Here is a 20,411-nt window from a genome sequence, read left to right as displayed (position 1 = left end):
ACTGGTGGGGATTCTCCTACGACTCTCAGAGAGTGCGTTCATCATCCCCCAAGTCTTTATGTTCCTTTGGGAAACCTATGGTCCCCTTTCTCTCCCCTCTCTGTTGGGGATCTCTTCAGGACAAAAGCAGGATTTTATATCCCTCTCGTCACCCCGGATGCCTAAGGTGGAGGCTTTAGGTTTAGAGAGAGAGACATAGTCTTAGGCAAGTGGTTTCATCTCCCTGAGCCTGGGTTCCCTGGTTTATAAAAGGGGAGCAATACAGGAGGGATGCGCTCCAGGGATGTTGAGGACATTAACCAAGAGGGGGCTCATCACCACTGAGTAGAATGCCTGGCAAAGAACATGCATTTAACTGGCAGCAGCTTTCATTGGAAGACCGCTGATGGCATAGTGGTTACTCATTGGACTGCCGTACCCAAAGGTCAGGGGTTCAAAACAACCAACCGCTCCTCAGCATGTTGGGGCTTTCTACTCCCATGAACAATTAGTCTTGGAAGCTCACACGGGCCGTTCTACCCTGTACTATAGGATTACTCGGAGTCGGCATCCACTCGATGGCAGTGAGTTTTTGGAGTTAGCACTTTTGGTAGGAGCCAGTGGCACAATGGTCATCCACTGGGCTGCTAACTGCAAGGTCAGCAGTTTGAAACCACCAGCTGCTCCACAGGAGAAAGATGGGGCTTCCTGTTTCTGTAAAAAGTTGCAGTCTCGGAAACCCACCGGGCAGTTCTGCCCTGGCCTGTAGGAGTCAGCATCCCCTCCCTGGCAGTAAGCTAAGGGTCTTGCAATTGTGGTTGCCAGGGGGTGAGTGATGTACCCCAGCCTCCTCATGTGCAGAGGGAATCAGTCCCAGGAGGCCCTGCAAGTTGGCGGCAGAGAGAGAACTGCTGACTCCCAGGCAGGAAGCTAGCAGAAGGACCTTGGCCTCAGTTTCCCCCTCTGCGCAGGAGGCAGTGGGACTTCGCCCTCTCCCAGGAGTACAGCAAGCAGCATCCTTCGGGAGCTGGCTCAGCACCTCCATCACACTCTCATCCAGCTCTGCTGCCTCTCTGCGCACACCTGTAACCTCCCCGCCTGCTCCTTCAATCACAGGCCCCAGGCGCTCAGCATCCACACCACATTTCACTGGTAATTAAGGGGCCCATCCCACGGAGGGGACGTTCACCTTCTGTCTGAACCACTAAATCCAGCTCCCAGAGGCGGACGGCATAAAGCACTGCACTGACCTCCCACTTGTCAGGGCTGACCCTGCACCTGCAGGCTTGCGGGGCCGGAGCTGAGACGGGCGAGCCAGAACAAAGTGAGACGGAAGGACCTGCCGGGACCACTCAAGGGAGTGGGTGAGTCTCTTCTGCTCAGGTCTGGTGGTCATGAGAGGCTGAATGGTGGCTCCAGACGTAGGTGTGAGAACAAGTCATGCCACTCCCTTGCTGTATGACCTTTGGGAGTTACTTACCCCCTCTGGGCCTCAATGATTAAAATGAGAATAATATATATATATTTTTAATGTGCCTACCTCTTGGGGTGGTGAAGCTTAAAGGAAGAAATGCAGTTGAAGTATTGAGAGCAATGTCCAGTGCCCTGTAACTGCAGAAGGGACCGCTCTTAGTTTGATGTCCCTGGCTCCCTGTGTGAAAATGAATCTCGGGCCTCTGGGACCACCTTCAACCCCTCCTCCGTAGCAGACACATGACCGAGCCATGCGGAGCCACTACGCCTTGCTGTCTGTTCGATTCCGACTCTTGGCGACCCATGTGTTTCAGAGTGGAACTAGCTCCATAGAGCTTTCAAGGACGGTGACCTCTCAGATGGAGATGGCCAGGCCTTGCTGACAAGGGCCTCTGAGTGGCTTGAACCCCCAAGCTTCTGGTGAGTGGCTGAGCACAACTGGTGCTTTGAATAAACATGGGGGGGGGGCGCGTGAGCGAAGCACTCTGCCTCCTTCCCAACTCACAACACGCACCCCTCCCTGGGAGGCAGGATGGGGGGTGGTCAGTTCTGTGGCTCCTGGGATAAGCTCCACAGCAAAGCCTCTAGTCCCAGAAATGGGTGAGAGAGGTTCCACGACTTTCAAGTCACGCCTAGCTGGTGTTTCAAATGCCAGTCTTCCCGGTATTAGCAGCCTCCGTTTCCCCTCCTGACTCTCCTGGCTTCACACGACTATTGGAAGGGCCGGCTGACCGTGCGAAGATTCCAAGCCTTCCTGGACAGGCAGTCTCAGAAGCTCACAGGACAGCGAGACCTTGTCCTACAGGGTCACTGTGAATCGACAGCGACTCAAGGGCACTGGGGTTTCTGGTCCCTGCTGGGAGGAGGCCTGGTGCCTGCTCCCCAGTGTGAACCTTCAGCGGAAGCTCAGGGCTGCCATCCTGCCCACAATCAGAGGGGAGGAGGGTTGTTCCTCCGTTTCCTAGCGACCTCGCACAACGGAACTGGAAAACTATGAGCCCCGGTTTCCAGTCACCTTGAACTCAAATCCTAGCCCCACGCTGTGGGCTTTGAGCAAGTCCCCTAACCACTCTGAGCAGTCTGCCCTCTCCTCCCTTGCGAATGGGACAGGCTAGGGCCTGCCCTGGATAGGATAGGGGATTGGAAGGCGAGCTCATGAAAGGAGTCAGGCCTGCTGCCAGTGCAGGGTGGCCCTTGGGCAAGGGCACGTCCGCTATGCGACACGGTGTTCAGAGATGAGGAGAGAGGAGTCTGGACACCTATCCATGCGGCAGTCAGCAGACTCGGGCTTCTGGGCCTGAAGCTTGGAAGTGAGCGTCCTTGTTCGATGACCTAATCAGTTTCAAAGTGCTCCTCCGGGCTCCAGGCCCATCTGTCTGGCCCCTCTCTGAACTGGCTCTCCTAGCTAACCTCTGCGAGCTGCAAGGCTCGTGGGTGGTCGGCTGGCGTCCCTTGGTCAGGTCTCTGACCAAGTCCAGGCATTCGAGATGGCAGTCTCTAAGGCCTTCTCTGAGACCCAGCTTGGAGGCCCCTGGCCACTCCTGCCTCCACCCTCAGACGGCAAAACCAGCTCGGCCAGCTGTCTCTGGCCCCCAGCTGCCTGACTAACTGCACCCCCAGTAGCTCCGGCTGGCGGGGAGGAAGCCTGTGCAGGCCCTCAGGCCCACTACCCTGGCCCTCTCCACCCCAGCAGCCTGATGGCTGCCGTTGCTGGCTGCCGAGTGAGATCACATGGCTCCATTGGTTCCCTCTCAGAGGACTGTCCCCACGCAGTGACAGACTTACCATGCCCCCCACATCTGTTCCCATCTTTCCAATTGGTCCCCATGTAGTGAGGCTTCTGCCTCGAAATGCCTCACACGTCCACACCCCAGCAGGCTGTGTCCTCTCTGCCTCTGACTGCCCACCCAGTCCTAACCGTGACACCAGCAGATGCCCAGCCCCATTCTCTTTTCTGATCTCCTTGGCCCATGTACAGGATAGGGTCCAGAGTTGTCCAGCAATTGTCCCTTTTTGCAGTTCTGACTCCAGCCCTACTAACTTTACAGATCAAAGTTTGAGCCAAAAGGCTGGGGAAAAACAAGTGACGCGGTGGTGGCTCTGTGGGGGAAATTCTCACCACCCATGCTGAAGACCTGGGTTCTATTCCCAGACAGTCCACCTCCCACTCAATCGCCACCTATCTGCCCATGGAGGCTGCTGCCAGTGTTTCAGCAGAGCTTCCAGACCAACACAGACTAGGGAGAAAGGCCTGGGGACATGAGCTGCCCCACTTTGGATCTCAGGATCCTGGGACTCAGCTCCCTAGGAATACACTGCCGCTCTGGCCCAGCTCCCAATCTGCCCCCTCCCCACTGAGAAAACAGTCCCTGGAGTCCTCAGCCACGACAGTTACCCAGGGCCCGTGCACATGATTAGTCCGAGCCCAATGGCGGGGCTCGTCTGCTCATGCACCAAGAACAAGATCTCCTTATCACTTTCAACCCAGCAGGCATCCCAGGAGCCTGAGGGATTCTCAGCCCAGCGACCTGCACCCACTGAGCTCACTTCTCCCCCTGGGCGGCCCTGACCACCAGCTGGGCATCAGCTCTGTCTGGGAGACCCACCACGTCCTTCCCGGGCCTTCCCGGGCCACCCTGCAAGCCCGGCCTGCTTTCCACCGGCATTCTCTAGGGAGGCTGAACGGTGGGAAAGCAGAGGCCTGCTTGGCTCAGGGCTGCAGAAGCACTAGCTGGCTTCCTCTGTCCATCCCACTTGGGACCACTGGCCTTCCCAAACGGAGAGGGGCCTCGGCATTCTGGGAATCTGTTGTTGTTCCTGGGGAGGCAGTTGGGAGAACCGCATAAAGAAGCTGGTCCTAGAAGGCAGGGATCAGGGTCTGCCGGCATCCTAGGTTTCCGTCAGGCCTCAAGGAAATGGGCTCAGCCCCAAGCCCCTCGCAGGACCTTCTGCATCCTCACAGGCTCTGCGGTGATTGTCCTTCAGTGGCCCGAGGAACTGGCCACAGGAGGGCTTCCTATGCACTCATTGTCCGAGGCCTTGAACCTGAGGCAAAGCCAAGCCAGACCGAGGGAGGCCACATGGTTTAAAACACACCCAGAGTGCATTAGGACGGACAGCTAGATCAATGGAACCGGATTAACAATCCAGAAATGAGCTTTTACATTTGTACTCCATTGACTTTCGACAAGGATGCCAGAAGCAGTCAATGAGGGAAAGAAGAAAGGGTTATGACGCACGATTCTGGAACGACCGAATGTGCTCACGCCAAATAGTGCAGTCAGACTGCATACAGGCCGCCATCCACAACTCAGTAAGTCAACGGGTCACAGATCCTGAATGGGAGAAAAAACTAGAAAGTTCGGAGGTGGAGAAGACTCAGGAGGAAGTCTGGTGTTGGGTTAGGAAGCCCTTCTGCGAGGCCACCAAGGGCCCCGGAGACAAAAGGGGAAATGGATTAATCAGACCTCATCAACATTCAGTCTTTAGTGTCTCAAAGGACAGCATCTGTCAGGGGAAAGATAGTCCACAAGATGAGAGGAAAGGTTTGCAAATCATATCCCTAAAATTTAGGTGAAGAGCTCTTGTTGCTGGCCAGTGGTCAGTGCCGTCGCATTGGTTCTGACCCATAGCAATCCCAAGCCCAACAGAAAGAACCTCCATGCCCGGGTCTGTGCCATCCTCCCAAAGGTTCTTGTGTTTGAGCCCAATGCTACAGACACTGTGTCCCATCCATCCTGTCGTGGTCCTGCCTCTTTGGCTGCCCCTCCACTCTACCCTGCCTGATGCGCTCTTCCAGGGACAAGTCTCTCTTGACAGCTCGGCCAAAGTCCTTGAGATGAAGCCTTGTCATTCTTGCTTCTAGAGAGCGCTCTGGCTGTCTTTCTCCAAGACAGATTTGTTTGTTGTTTGGGTAGCCCAGGGTACTTTCAACAGGGACTCTGGTGGCAGAGTGGTTATGAGCAGGGCAGCCCCCATCTGGGGTCAGAAGCCTCCTAGGACAGCAGGCAGGAGGGAGGGCCAAGGTGTAGGCCCCACCTGCCTAGGCAGCACCGAGGAGTCTGGGAGAGCAGCTCCATCCCCCTCCCTCACCCCGGAATCTGCAGACAGCGCTCCAGAGGCCTCAGGTGAGGAAGAAAACACAGGCTCGGCTGTCATTTCACGCCTGTAACCTCCCGCTATGTGGTGGGGAAGGCATCTGGGAGCCCTGTGGATGACACTGAGGGTGTGTGCTGCGCACAGTCATTAATTTTTTTTATCCAAGCTTCAGATAAATTGTAAGCCAATTTGAAAGATGCGTCCTGTGCCCTGGGAGCGTATTATATGCGGTTACGGAAGGATTGCCGAGGCAATTCTTAGGGGTACAGGTTATCTGGGCGTCGGGGAGCATGTTAGGAGAACGATGCTACAATCAATTACATGTTCTGAGGGCCAGACACCCAGACTTCTGCCCCTGCTGTAAGCACAGCTTGTCGCTCTCCTGCTTCTCCCAGAATGCCAAGGGGCAAGGGCTGGGGTGGCAGCCCTACCACTGAGCAGAACTCTTCATGGTCAAGGCCACATTCCATCAAGCTCCTGCTGGAACAAGGCGCTGTGCTGAGGGTTCAACCCCTGTTAATCAGGGGTCCTCCCAGAGCCCCATTTTACAGGTGAGGAAACTGAGATTCCGTGAGGCCAAAGGACTCTAGCATGTCAGTGGCAGCAATGGGATTGCCACCCAGAAATGCCTGAACCCAAGCCTGTACGGCAGCCCCGAGCTTCCAAGGGCAGTGTGTTAGGCTGGTTGACTAGAGAAACAAATCCAGAGACATTCATATATGTGTAAGAGAGAGCTTTATATCAAGAAGTAGTGATATATCAGGAAAAAAACATCCCAACCCAGTCTAGAGCAAGTCTAAAAATCCAATACTAGTCTATAAACCTGTCTTCAGACTCACGCAACCACATGCATTGATGCAGAAAGCAGGAAGATCACAGGCTGGTGGGTGAAAAGTCTTGTGGATCCAATGGCGGTGGAAGCACCACAGGGCTGACGCAGGTCTCAGCGTGGCTTGTCAACAGGAAGGGGAAGGCAGAGAGAGAGAGTGGCCCACCTCCAGAGAGCCATTTATCTCGGTGGCACCTCTGGATGAGGTCCTCAAGCTGTGACCTAATTGACAGGCGATATACTCCACTCATATCTTCTTACTGGTGCCACGCGGGAACAAAACCTATCACAGGCAGTTCCCTGCCTTTGGCACACATATTAGGTGGACACCGGCCAGGGTCTTGTGGATGGAGCACACGCACTGGGGGGAGGGGGACCTCGGTAAGACTGAGCACTAACTAGGAATGGATATGCTGGGGGTGCAGGTGGCTACTGAGCTTGTCTGCTAGCTGAAGGCCTGAAAGTCTGCCTGCATTGACCCAGTGACACCTAGGAGGAAAGGCCTGGCAACCCACTGCTGAAAATGAGCCACTGGGACCCTGAGGGCATGCAGCTCTAGTCTGGCATCATGGACCGGAGTCAACTTCATGGAGGGTATGAATTGGTATTTCTGTGATAACTGATGATGTTAAGCATCTCTTCTTGTGCTTAGTGGTCATTTATACATCATCTTTGGAGAAATTCCTCTTCAGATCTTATGCACTTTCCACTGGGCCATTTGTCTTGGTATTACTGAGTTATAAGAGCTCTTAAGAAGAATGGAAATTCCAGCACACTTCATTGTGCTCCTGTGGAACGTGTCATAGATCAAGAAGTGCTCGTGGGGACAGAGCAAGGGCATACGGCTCGGTTTAAAATCAAGAAAGATGTGCAGCAGCGCTGTATTCGCTCGTCAAACTTCTTCCTCATCGCTCATTCATCAGAGAAGCTGGATTATGCGAAGAAAGATGTGGCGTCGGGATTGAAGGAAGGCTTATTAACAACCGTCTATATGCAGATGACACCACTTGCTTGCTGACATCGAGGAGGGCCTGCAGCACTTGCTGATCAAAGACTACAGGCTTCAGTATGGATTATAGCTCCGAGTAAGGAAGGCCCAAATCTTCACAACTGGACCAACGGGTAACATCATGAGAAGTGGAGAAAAGATTAAAATTGTGAAGGATTTAATCTTGCTTGGATCCACAGTCATTCAAGCAGCAGTCAAGAGATCAAGTGACTCAGCGCATTGGGTAAATCTGCACAAGACCTCTTTAAGGTATCCAAAAGCAAGCATGTTACTTTGAGGACTAAGGTGCACCTGACCCAAGCCATGGCCTCCTTCGCATGTGGAAGTTGAACATTGCATAAGGAAGACCAAAAAATAATTGATGCATTTGAACTATGATGTTGGCAAAGACTGCTGAAATTATACCTATATCACTGCCAACAAGCCAATAGTGACTCATGGTGACCCTGTCAGACAGAACTGCTCTGTGCGTTCCTGAGACTGTAACTGATTACGAGGATCGAAAGCCCCATCTTTCACCCATGGAACCGCTGGTAGCTTTGAACTGCTGACTTGGTGGACCGCAGTCCCTTCTGGTACTATGGTGACCCCAGTCTTCACTGACCTCCACTCACTGGGAGGGAGGGTCTTTGCATCTGCACGAATGAAGGGGCTTCAGAAAGTTCATGGAAAAATTCCTTCATCTTGTCATTCCACTTTTCCATGATCTTTTTGAAGTCCCCTTCTATGTGAGTTGGGGGTCCCTAGTAACATAGTGGTGTCACCTTGGGCTGCAATCCAAATGGTTGGCAGTTTGAAACCACCAGCTGCTCCAAGGGAGAAAGATGGGGCTTTCTATTCCCTTACATGGTTACAGTCTCAGAAACTCAAAGGGGTATTTCTACCCTGCCCTACAGGGTAGCTAAGAGTTGTGATCGCTCAGTGGCAGTGAGCTTGGTGTGTGTGAGAAAACGGGTCTATGGGATGCCATGGCAGGCCAAAGCCGTGAATCCATTTATCCTTTTGCATTTTACAAATGACTCACCTACCAGTTCAGGGCATCGTGGCTAAGAGTTGAGCTGCTATCTGCAAGGTCAGAAGTTTGAGACCACCAGTGGCCCTGCAGGAGGATTATAGAGCTTCCTACTTCTGTAAAGCTACAGGGCAGCTCTACCCCATTTTCACAGGGTGGCCATGAGTCGGCATTGACTTGATGGCAGTGAGTTTGGGTTTATGAGAACGCAGTTCAAATGGGTTCCACACCCTGGTATGCACCCTTAGCCTATTTTACAGATGGAAAAGTTGAGGCCCAGGAGATTCACGAACCCAAGGTCAACGGTGGATTTAAACCCCAAGTCTGTGTGTCCTTAATGTCTATGCTAAAGGGTCTCCTGCTATGTCTGGAGCAAGGTGAGCTGAGACTTGGAGGGAGACGCATTGTACGTGGATAAGAACACTGAGATGCAGATAGGTCCTGACCCTGATGCGGATATAGCTATAGATGCAGAATTAGCATTTTTGGAAATAGTCAGAAGTTTAGACCAGGGGTTCTGAGAGTGGGGACGCTGAACCACCAGCAACAGCATCACCTGAGATTTTGTGAGAAATGCCAGTTCCCAGGCTCCACCCCAGACCTACTACATCAGGAGCTCTGGGGGTGGGGCCCCAGAATCTGTGTTTTAGCAGGCCCTCTAGGCGGCTCTGCTGGATGCTCCCGTTTAGAACTGCTGCGTCCAATGACTGAACGTGGCTGCGTTGGCCCAACACATGTCACTTCCCCCCTTGAACCCATCGTTTGTACAGGGGGACCCTAGCACCCCTCTCAGTTCACAGGGCTGACTCGGAGATTCAGAGTGAGTGGCCCTGACACCAGAGTGTGGGTAATATACCAGGGTCCCTATATGGACACAGCATGTCTGCCTATGGGGTGGGGCCAGGCAACTGGGACCGGAAGGCACAGTGACCTTTAGGAGTGGCCTAGGTGCATAGGCCCTGGCCCAGGAAGTCCCTGCCCCGAGTTTCCAGAGCTCAGGACCTCACTTAACCCTTTACCCCACAGCTGAGGGCACCAGAGTGGGGGTGACACCCTGGGCCTGAACCGATTACACCCTCCCACCCCGGAGCTCCAGCCTCTTCCACAGCTCACATGGGATGCCAGCAGCTGCCCATCATGCCCCCTGGGGTCTGGGAGGACTGTCACCACATATCTGAAGGTACTGAGAGACATGGTCCCCAGACAGCGGGGCACAGGAGAGGGGCCGTGTCTGCCAGGCATGCAGCGCCGGGGGGCAGTGGGTGGTGTGTGTGTGTGTCCCATGAGGTCTCTGGGTTTCCTCACCTGAGGGAAACAGACGCACCAGTGTCAGAGCTGAGCGGGAACTCTGAGATGATGGCCCAAGCCCCTCCTTGTGCCAGTGGGGAAACCAGGGCCTGGGAGGCAGAGGGGCTTTCTCAGGGCCTTTGGTCGATGAGTGGGGAATGACCACTTCAGGGAGGGGGCACTTTTTGAGGGGCTTCAGCTCTGTTGGTAGGCACCACGGAACAAAGCCTCAGCTGGCCTGTCTACCCAGCCTCCTGCAATACAAGGCCAGGGGGTCAGGGGCCTGGGTACCTGGTATCCTAGAGAGATGTGATGACAATATTGTGGGTTCAAATCCCAGGTCTGCCACATCCTGGCTGTGTGATCTTAGGTGAGTACATCCATTTCTGCATCTGCAGATTGGTGGTACTAATCTGAGGCCTGGGTCCGTCGGTGGAGCACACAGTCTCTGCTCAGCTGCTAAAGGTGGGTGGTTCAGATCCAGCCTACATCACCACTGCAGCAGAGGCCTGGAGGTCCGTTTCCACCATGATAACAGCCAGGAACCCCGACGGGGCCGTGCTGCTCCCACCCCCGGGCACCCTACCCAGTGAAGGTAGGGGTGGAGTCCAACTGTCAATCAGGACACAGCTTAAAGACCTTTCTTTGGGGGCAGGGGTGGCCTTTTTGAAAGAGAGATGCTGAGCATTGGCCTCTCTCTCTCTCTCTCACTCTCTCTCTCTCACTCTTTCTCCTCTGCTTTCTGCTTGTCAGGGTCCCAGGTCTCACACCCAGGGGTATTTAAAGACCCTTGTGTTCTGCCCACCGTGGGAGCCATCGCAACCCTGCCATGTTCCTGTAGACCTTGGACCCATGAGATGCTGCATCCACTGGCCTATGGTCTCCCTGGTTCCTGCATCATCAGCCGGCAGCTGGGTGAGTCTGGAGGGGCCTCCAGCTACATCTGATCCATGGAATTGAGTTGGATTGGGCTAACCACTTCCTTGATATAGATTTCCCTCTTGATAAAAAAAGTTTTTCTATGAGTGTGTGTGTGTGTGTGTGTTGTTGTTGTTAGGTGCCCCCGAGTTGGCTTTGACTCTGTGTGACCCCACGTCCAACAGAATAAGCCCCCGCCCAGTCCTGCAGCATCTTCACAGTTGTTCTTACGTTACGCCCAGGGTGGCAGCCTCTGTGTCGGTCCATCTCCTCAAGAGCTTTCTTCTATCCTGTCCCTCTCCTTTACCAAGCATGGTGTTCTTCTCCAGGGACTGGTCTCTCCTCACGATGCGTCCTAAGTACGGGAGATGAAATCTCACCATCCTTGAATCGAAGGAGCATTCTGGCTGGACTTCTTCCAAGACGTAACGTTGTTCTTTGGGAAGTTCTTGGCATTTTCAATATTCTTCACGAGTACCAGAGTTCAAATGAGCGATTCTTTTTTTTTGCGGTTCTTATTCAATGTCCAACTTTCCATGTGCATATGAGACATTTGAAATAGCATGGCTGGGGTTAGGCGTCCTCAAAGGAATATCCTTGCTCTTCAACACTTTAAAGAGGTCTTGTGCAGCAGACTGACCTCATGCAACTTGGCCTTTGATCTCTTGACTGCTGCTTTCACGAGCATTGATCACAGATCCATGCAACAACACTTCTTTGTCCATTGAACCTTTCGAGATTGTACCTCGAGACTTGATTTTTTTTTTTCTTTAGTTCTTTCAGTTTAAGATATGTTGAGTGGATTCTTCCCTCTGGTTTTCTAACTCTAGGTCTTGCACATTTCATTGTAATAGTTTACTCTGTCTTCTCAAGCTGCCAATCAAGTTTTCTGCTTAGCTCTTTGACTTCATCATTTCTTCCATGTGCCTTAGTAGAACAACTTTTGGGGTCTCTTCTGACATGCACTTGATCTTTCCCTTCTTTCTTGTCTTCCGAACGATCGTTTGCTTCTTCCTGCAGGATATTCTTGATGCCATTCCGCAGCTCCTTGGGTCTTCTGTCATTAGTGTTTAATGCATCAAATCTGTTACTGAGATGTCATCGAAATTTGGGCGGGATATATTGAAGATCGTATTTGGGCTCTTGTGGACTTGCTTTAATTGTCTTCAGCTTTAACCTGAATTGACATATGAGAACATTGATGTTCTGTTCCACAGTCAGTCCCTCGCCTGGTTCTAGCTGCGATTGAGCTTCTCCTTGGTCTCGTCCCACAGACGTAGTCAATTTGATTTCTGCATATTCCATCTAGAGACGTCCATGTATAGGGAATTGTCTTTTGTGCTATTGAATGAAAGTATTTGTGCTGAAGAAGTCGTTCGTCTTGTAAAATTCCACCAGGTGCTCTCCAGCTTCATTTCTAGCACCAAGACCATATTGTCTAACTACCGCTCCTTCCTCTTTGTTTCCGACTTTTGCATTCCAATCACCAATAATTATCAATGCATCTTGATTGCATGTTTGATCATTTTCAGACTGAAGACGTTGGCTAGTAGAAGTATTCGATTTCTCCATCATTAGCTTTAGTGGTTGGTGCATAAATTTGAATACTAGTTTTAGGGATTAGATTTCTTTGTATGCAGATAGACATTATCCTATCACTGACAGCATTGGACTTCAAGAAAGAGCTTATAATGCTCTTTTTGACAATAAATGCCAAGCCATTCCCCTTGGTTGTGTAAAGTATGATTTTCTGGCTCAAAATGGTCAATACCAGTCCTTTGCAGCTCATTAATGCCTAGAATATCATCCTTTATCTATTTCATTTTATTTTTAATGACTTTCACTTTTCCTAGATTCATACTTTGTACATTCCAAGTTCCAATTATTAATTGCTGTTTGTAGCTCGTTATTCTCATTTTGAGTCATGGCCCACTGGCAAAGGAAGATCCCAAAGGCTTTCCTCCATCCGAGTCAGTAAGGTTCATGCAGCTTTAGGAAGGCAGCTCTTCCTCCATCATGTTGTGAGTGCCTTCCAGCCATAGGGGCACCCTGTTTTCTGGCACTCTCCCTAACAATGCTCTCCTCTCATTCATTCGGTTTTCAGTAACTGATGTTGTTTGGATGATACCCATGGGGTTTTCAGAGGCAGTAGCCGATTCCTTGTCCGTAGCCTCTTCTTTGTCTGGTAGCTCTGCTGAAGCCTGTTCACTTTGGGTGAGCTTACTGACATTTGAAATGCCAGTGATATAGCTTCCATCATCATAGCAACACACAAGCCACCAAACTGACAGACAAGTGGTACGTGAACATGTGTTTGGATAGATCTTCTAGTAAACTCGGTAATTCACGTGGGCTGCCCGGAGGCCTGAATGGCAGATAAAGCACATAGGCCAGTGGCCTCCAGGGGCGTTCTCTCAGCTCCCTGCCCAACGCCTGGCGTCACTCTGCCCAGTTACCCTGGAGGTGCTGTTGAGTAAGTGTTGACTGTTAACCTCAATGTTGTTGGTTCAAACCCACCAGTCAGTCCTTGGGAGAAAGTTGAGGTTGTCTGCTCTTACACAGATGTACAGCCCCAGAAACCCTCTGTAGGGTTGGTACGAGTCAGCATTGACTCAATAGCTGTGAATTTGGGGTTTGCTTTCTTCCCAGTACTTGTGCTCAGCCGCAAGCCTCCCGCTGATGTATCTATCCACGTGCTTGAGGTCTGTCTTAGATCCTGGGAGTAAACCCCCTGCAGACAAACTGTCTTGGTCAAACGTGTTTCTCCAGGATAAGGCACATAGTAGGCGCTCACTCCGTATTTAATGAGTAAATGAGTGAGGACTTGTGTCTCCTTCTCTCATCAGATTGGAAGCCCCTTGAAGCCTCTCCCGGGCATGGCAAGCCCAGAGCATGTAGTCCAAGGTATAGGGGGAGCTGGTTTGGTCTGTGAGTGAGTGGGCCCAAGGGATAGGGTCTCCTGGCCCGGCTGCCAGGGGCTGCCCTGTTTGCTCCTGGCACAATCCCCACAGCGGCTGTGGTCACTGCTCTGCCAGGAAGGCAGGATGCCCCACCCACTGCTGCCGCTGCTGCAGGGGTCGATGTTCCTGTGGAGGCCTAGCCTTTGGAAGTTTTCAAACGCCCCCAGAAGCAGCAACTTGCGACAGGGCCTTTCTGCCTTCATTGATTGCCCGGGCTGGGCTGGCAAGCCTTATTTCCCTGGTAAATAGCATTTGGTAATAAAATCAGGGAGCCTGGAGCCCGGGGCAAAGCTGCTCACCCTGGCTGGGGTGAGCGCTGACTCTGTGGAGGATGCAGGCAGCCAGAGAGAATCAGGAGACCCCGTATCCAGTGCATCTCCCAGCTCCTCACCTGGCCCTTCCTCACCTGGAGGACACACCTGGCGGGGTGCAGGGCTCTCTGCAGCCAGATGTGTGCCTCACTGGGATCCCTGGGGGCCTCATGACCTGTTAACCCTTCCTCTTACCCGCCTCCCCTCCCCACTGAGGTTTCCACCAACATGGTGGTATCAGGCTTCAGCCTGGGGAAAGCGTTCACCCAGCAGCCTGCACACCGCCTGGTACTCCCACCTTGGCGCCCTCATGGGTCTCAGCCTGACCCTGAGGACTGTGAGGGACACACTCTGTCCCATCTGCATCCCACAGAAGGGGGCACCGAGACAATTCTCGCCCCTCCTTCTGTGCCATGCATTCTCATGGGTGCCCTTGAGCCCCGCTAGGGCCCAGTCTGGTACTGAGCCCTGAGCACCCGGGAGCCGGGCCCGCCTCCTGAAGTTCTGAGGTCGGGGAATCTGTGCAGGGGCTCAGGAGGTAGGTCTTGGGGTGACAAGGCTGTAACATGACTTGGCCGACGCTTTGCCCTTGAAGGCAGGGGTGCCGAAGGAGAAGAGGGTCCACAGCTAGTATAGTAGGCATTTTGATGGGGGGCCCAAGACCATGTAGCATGCACACACACACACCCGTGTATACGCATGCACATACATGCATGTGTGCCTACACACACACAGCTCTTGCACTCACCCATGACATTGAGGAATATGTTGCCTGAGGCGAGCACCACCTTCTCTCTCGTGGCTCGGTCGTAGATACCCACATGGCACTCGTAGGGACCGTTGTCAGAGATGCGGACCTCAGGCAGCCTGAGGGGAGGAAGCAGAAGTCACTTGGGGGCTGGAAGAGAGCACTGTGCCGGGACCCACCCGGAGACCCCAGGCTCCTTACCAAACCCTTATAGCGGCTGGCCCCTCGTCTATGCACCGTGTGTTCTGGGAGGAGGGGGACTGATTGAGCACCAGCTGTATGCTAAGGCCAAGATGCTGGCACTGGGTTCAGCGGAGCTCCATCTGAATTCGGGATGGCAATGGGGCCCCTTTCCGGAGGTGCCGTGACAGTGACATGGCTGGGGCATCAGGCACCTAGCCTGTCACCAGGCCAGTGGCACTGGCTCACAACTGTCACCATGCATGGCCTCAGCCCTCAGGAGCCCTCTGCAGGAGGAGCTCCGTTTCTATCTCATAGGCAAGAAGTGGACTCAGGGAGGGGCGTGAGCTCCTTGGAAGCAGGGCTGGAGTTCTTTCCACACTCTGGGCTGCCACATTGTGACCAACCCTGGGGACACTAAAAGAAAACAAAATTAAATCCCTGTCCCCAAGGAGGAGGCCTGTGGGAAAGGGAGGCAGAGAGGGCAACCAGCTCTCCAAACGCCTGTGGTAAAATGAACCACTTATCAAAGCTTGGGGTCCTAGGGGGTGGGGTGCAGATGGCTAACACCTTTACTAAGAACAGAATATATGGAAGGTCTGAGTCCACCCAGAAGGTCTGGGAAGCACCTTTGTGGGATCTGGAAAAATCGTCAGCGGAACCCTCTGGAGCCTGCTCCGCTCTGACCCGGAGCAGGCCGGCGCGTGGAACCCCCTGAAAAGAGCTGTCTTGCGTTGTTTCCTCCTTGTTGCTTTTATCAGACAGACTGCAGGGAGGGCTTCTCTCTGGAGGACTGAGGAGGAGGAGGAGGAGGAGGAGGAGGGGGAGAGGAGGAGGAGGAGGAGGAGGGGGAGGAGGAGGAGGAGAAGGAGGAGGGGGAGAGGAGGAGGAGGAGGAGAAGGAGGAGGGGGAGAGGAGGAGGAGGAGGAGGAGGGGGAAGAGGAGGAGGGGAGGAGAAGGAGGAAAAGGAGGTGGAGGAGGAGAGGAGGAGGAGAAGGAGGGGAGGAGGAGGAGGGGAAGAGGAGGAGGAGGAAGAGGAGGAGGCCTCTTCACCCCTGTGCAGGAGTCCTCTGCCAGACCAGGTAGCAGAGATTTTCTGCTCTGCACACACGCGGTCTCTCACAAGTGCCCGCTTCTGCTGCTGAGCACACACTTACCCAGGAGCCAGGGTGGAGGCTCCCAATAAAACTTTATTTACAGACCCTGAGTTTGGAATGTCATGTTACTCTCACGTGCTGTGGCATGTTGTTCACCTTGCAGGTTTTCCAGCCTCTTTCAAAAGGCAAGAGATAAGTAAATAAAGAAAACCTTTACTTAAATAAAGATAAGTAAGCAAATAAGACAAATCAAGAATAAGCTAATAAGTAAACAAACAAACAAACACAGGCGAAGGGCGGGATTGGCCCCCAGGCTGTTGTGTGGTCTCTTCTGGGTCTTTCTGTGGGGTCTTCAGAGGCTGGCCACAGGAAGGTGAGTTGGCATGTTGTTCCTCTCCCCATGGGAGCACCCCTGGGGCAGCTCTGCCTCCCCCCCATCCCCCCTCCCCCTCCCCCCCCCCCCGCAACGGAGGGACAAGTGGTGCAGTGGTTAAGTGGTTAAGTGCTTGTCAGCTGACCACAAGGTCAGTGGTTTGAGCCTCCGGCTGGCCCCAGGAAGAGCCCTGAGACCCGCTTCTTTGCAGCCAAGAAGACCCCCACAGGCCAGTTCTACTCTGCCCTACAGGGTCACCGTGAGTCACCTTCGACAGGATGTCACACAACAGACGTGCTGTCAGAGAGAAGAGCACCTGCAGTTTAAAAGCTAGGTGACGTTGGGCTTGTCGGAGCCTCTGTTTTTAAACAACATCTGGACAAATGGGGCTGATACGGATGGAGCCCATGAAGATGGGCGACAGCGACGTCCCTGTCTGACCTTGGGAAATAGGTCCTCGGGAAGCAGGTCCCTCAGGAAGCAGGTTGGTGGTGTCCAGAGGGACAGAGGGGCATGACTCGCTCCATCACGTGCTGTCCATGGGGAGAGGGAGGACCCCAGAGGGTCTGCACCCAGTAAACCCGGGTGGGCACCTTCAGTGGGCTCTTCAGTGGGGTCCTGTTCTCCCTGGGCCTGCTTCCAGAGCTGATGAGGCCCTACATTGGCCACCATGCAGAGCAACAGAAAACCAGGAACAAGCCAAAGGCCCCTGAGTCGCTTTCCACCTCCTGGTGCCTCGTGAGTGTCAGAGTAAAGCTTTGCAGCATAATATTTCCAATGGCTGCTCTTTTAGAAGAAGATCACCAGGCCTTTCTTCCGAGGTACCTGAGTGGTGGCCAAGCCTGTGAACCATCTGTACCACCCAGGGACTCCCACCTTCACAGAGCCCCTGATCAATGCACAGCATTCTGCCCTACCCCCTCACAGACCAACAGTCCCGCCCTAGGTGGGGAGAGAGGAAGGGGTGGGCAGGGGGAGTAGGGGTGAAGAGCTCAGGTTCTGGAGTCTGCCACCACACTGAAGGGGGGGCTCCTCCTCCTGGACCTCCTTTCCTCCCTCTATTCCATCTGTTTCTGCTGAACATTGGAACCTCAGAGTCACACGTCTTCGTGTTTCAGCTGTTTCCCTCCCTCTCATCTTTGTTTTCAGCCGCCTTCCTGGGCCTCACTGCCCCTCCCTACTGCTCACATCACACCTGGGCTCCCAGCCTCTCTCCCCACCCAGCCCACATTTGCATCCACAAACACCTTCATTTACATAGAACACACAGGGCTGACATCTGGTCTGCTGCCTGTCCTGGAAGACCTTCAAGAATAGCGAGCTTTTTCATCAGGGGAACTTTAGTGGGAGGCGGCTGCCTCCTCTACCCTCAGGCTCTCTGAAGAAGGAGCTCTTGGTGACAAGCCAGAACAGCAGGGGACCTGCCTCCCCTGGGGGGAACTGTTTTCTGTGTTTGTAACTCAGCCAGACTGAAAAAATAGCCCCTGTGCCAGCCAGCTAGGTTACTGAGCGTTACTGAGAGACCATCACCCAGACTGACATGTTTAGGTGATATTCATCGGTGTCAGTTTAGGAGATGACTGGCGCAGGTGACAGGCATGTGGGTGACATGCTCAGGTGACAGCGCTGTAAGGAGACAGGCTCAGGGGACCCGTATAGCTGGTAGCTACCCGCAATGCAATGAAATCATAATGACACGGTTGGCACACAGGTGATATGAGCAGGTAACCGACACCTAGCTGAGCCGGGCAGAAGATGTGCTTATCCGAGAGCAGCACAGTGACACGTGTAGGCAGTTGTTACATGGATGACAAGCCCAGGTGACAGTAACATAAGCTAGATGCTTGGGTAGAAGACAGCACAAGGGACACCTGGATCAGCGCCTTACAAAGGAAGCACCTTATCGCTTAGATTTACCTATACAGCCAAGTGTTCCATTCACTGGGTTCTCTGGCTCCAAGGATGGGCCCTGCCTCCACCATTAACCCAAGTCACAGTCCTGGGCTTAGAGAGCCGCCATGTCTGGACTCCCCAAGCACCATCCACGCCCAAGCCCTGGATCCCTCCCAAATGAATCCATGCGCTTCTCTCCGCCTCCACTGCCACCCTTCCTTAACTGGAAGAGTAGGGATTCTTGGTCTCTGCTAACCCCCTCCTTATCCTCTCCTCCACTGCCACCCTTCCTTAACTGGAAGAGTAGGGATTCTTGGTCTCTGCTAACCCCCTCCTTATCCTCTCTCCAAGAAAGATCCAGATCGTTTCAGATGCAAATGACATCAAGGCTGTTCCCCACACTACCCAAAGCCCTTCAAAGGCTTCTCTCAGCTCTTAAGTCAAGACCAGACTCCAGCGGCAGCTGCCTCCCTCTTCATCTCCAGCCAGCCTCTGCCTCCCGGCTTCTGTCACAGTCCTCTTCCAACCTCGCTCTGCACTGAGAGGCGTCCCTCCCCCACACCCCACCCCCAATAGGAATCATTTCAGATGCACAGAAGCATGTCATAGATAATACAGAGAACCCCCGTGTTATCTCTGGCTCAGTTTTCCTTCCTATCAGGGCCCTAACTGGCTGGTTTGCGTGACTTCCCAGGCTGCCCAGGTGCACCGAGAGCCAGGCCCAGCTCAGTGGAAGACTGCCAGCACCTGCACCAGGTCTGCCCGCCGTTGCCTGGGCTTCGGATGGCTAGGATCCCTCCAGTTTTCGCTGGCTGGTTTACGGGAGGTCGCCAAGCCTTTCCTCCAAGTCGTTCTTAGTTCGGGAGCTCTGATGGCACCCCTTCATCCTCAGAGCCACACGCAAAGCCTCCAGGGACAGGTGGCTGCACCTGAGGTGCACCCGTCGGGCTGGGAATTGAGCGGCTCTCCTGCTGGGGCTGTGCGAGTTCTTCCATGGGACCCCTACTGCCCACCCCTCACCTTGGCACGCATGTCCAAAATAAAAAAATTGGTGCATTGCTAGGAATGCCCCCCACCCCTCCAACACACACACTTGATGGGGCTTTGCCAATGCTTCGCTGAAGCCCCTGGCTGTCCTAGGACCCAATCCAGGATCTCACATTGCATTGGGCTAAGCTCCTTTGAGACTCTTCCTGGTCTCCTTAGCTGGGAATACTGCACTTCCTTTCTCTGGTACATCCCACTCATTGCTCAAATTACAAAGGAAAGCCACTTTCATAAAGACATCGTCTCCATCTGGGTCTTGGGGGTCGAGGCACAGATGGCTCCCAAACTGCCTCCCTAGAGGCAGGCAGACTTCCCACCTGCTCAGCCAGATTTGTCACTTGACTTGGTCAATGATAGTTGATGTACAACAGTGATGTACTCGAGTACAAGCCGGAAGATGGGTGGTTCGAGCCCACCCTGCCATCATGGCGATCTGCTTCCCAAAGTTGCCGTCCTGGGCAAGACTTAGAGAGTGGCTCTACCCGGCACACACTGCAGAGTCGCCAGGCGTTGGAATAGACTCTAGGGATCCAAGCGATACAAATGAGGGGAAGAGAGATGCTCAACGTCCAGTTCTCGAGAGTCTCCTCTCTGTGTCTCTTTCCCTCTCAGCAGACCCCTGTCTCTGTCCTGATGCGGGCGGAGAGTTCATGGAGAGGGCCCAGCCATCCCTGCTGAGAGCACCTTCACCCTACATTCAAGTGAGCTCAGCCAACCCCTAGACTGGGGAACCACCATCTTCCGCGGTTGTGTTACGGTTTGTTACGCGGCAATAGCTAACTGATACAGCGGGCATCTCCTACTCACTCTAGGATGTTGTTATTGGGTGTCATCGAATGGCCCTGACTCGTGGCAACCTTAATACAAATAATATTGTACCTTGTGACTTTCATTGAGATGATTTCATGTTCTCCAACCCACCCACCGCCTAGAGGAAACCCTATGGAGACAGGGTTGACAGGGGGATTGACCAGTGTGTCCCCGCACCAACCACAGTGCTGGTCATCCTCAAAAGCACACTCATTGCCACAGGGTACAATCCGCATCGTGGGGGCCCCAAGTGACAGAGTAGGGAGACTCCCTGGGGCTTTCTTGGTGAATCACCCCAACATCAGGTGAGCGACTGAGCCCAGAGGCTTGCATCCCTCACACTTTGTGCCATCGCTTTGTGCCATCGCTGTAGGTGCTCAGTGGACA

General features: G+C 53.5%; 1 protein-coding gene across 1 annotated transcript in view; it reads right to left on the bottom strand.

Annotated features, from left to right (window-relative positions):
* Positions 1–20,411, bottom strand: part of IGSF21 (immunoglobin superfamily member 21) — a 292,572-nt gene that overhangs the window by 32,318 nt on the left and 239,843 nt on the right. Inside the window, exon 4 of the mRNA XM_075538388.1 lies at positions 14,625–14,743. Coding sequence (XP_075394503.1) covers positions 14,625–14,743 — 119 coding nt within the window. The remainder of the gene's footprint in view (positions 1–14,624; positions 14,744–20,411) is intronic.

This window comes from Tenrec ecaudatus, chromosome 1 (assembly GCF_050624435.1).
Source record: "Tenrec ecaudatus isolate mTenEca1 chromosome 1, mTenEca1.hap1, whole genome shotgun sequence".
Classification (NCBI taxonomy): Eukaryota; Metazoa; Chordata; class Mammalia; order Afrosoricida; family Tenrecidae; genus Tenrec; species Tenrec ecaudatus.
Note: the sequence above shows the minus strand (reverse complement) of the source record. Positions and strands in the feature narration are given on the sequence as shown.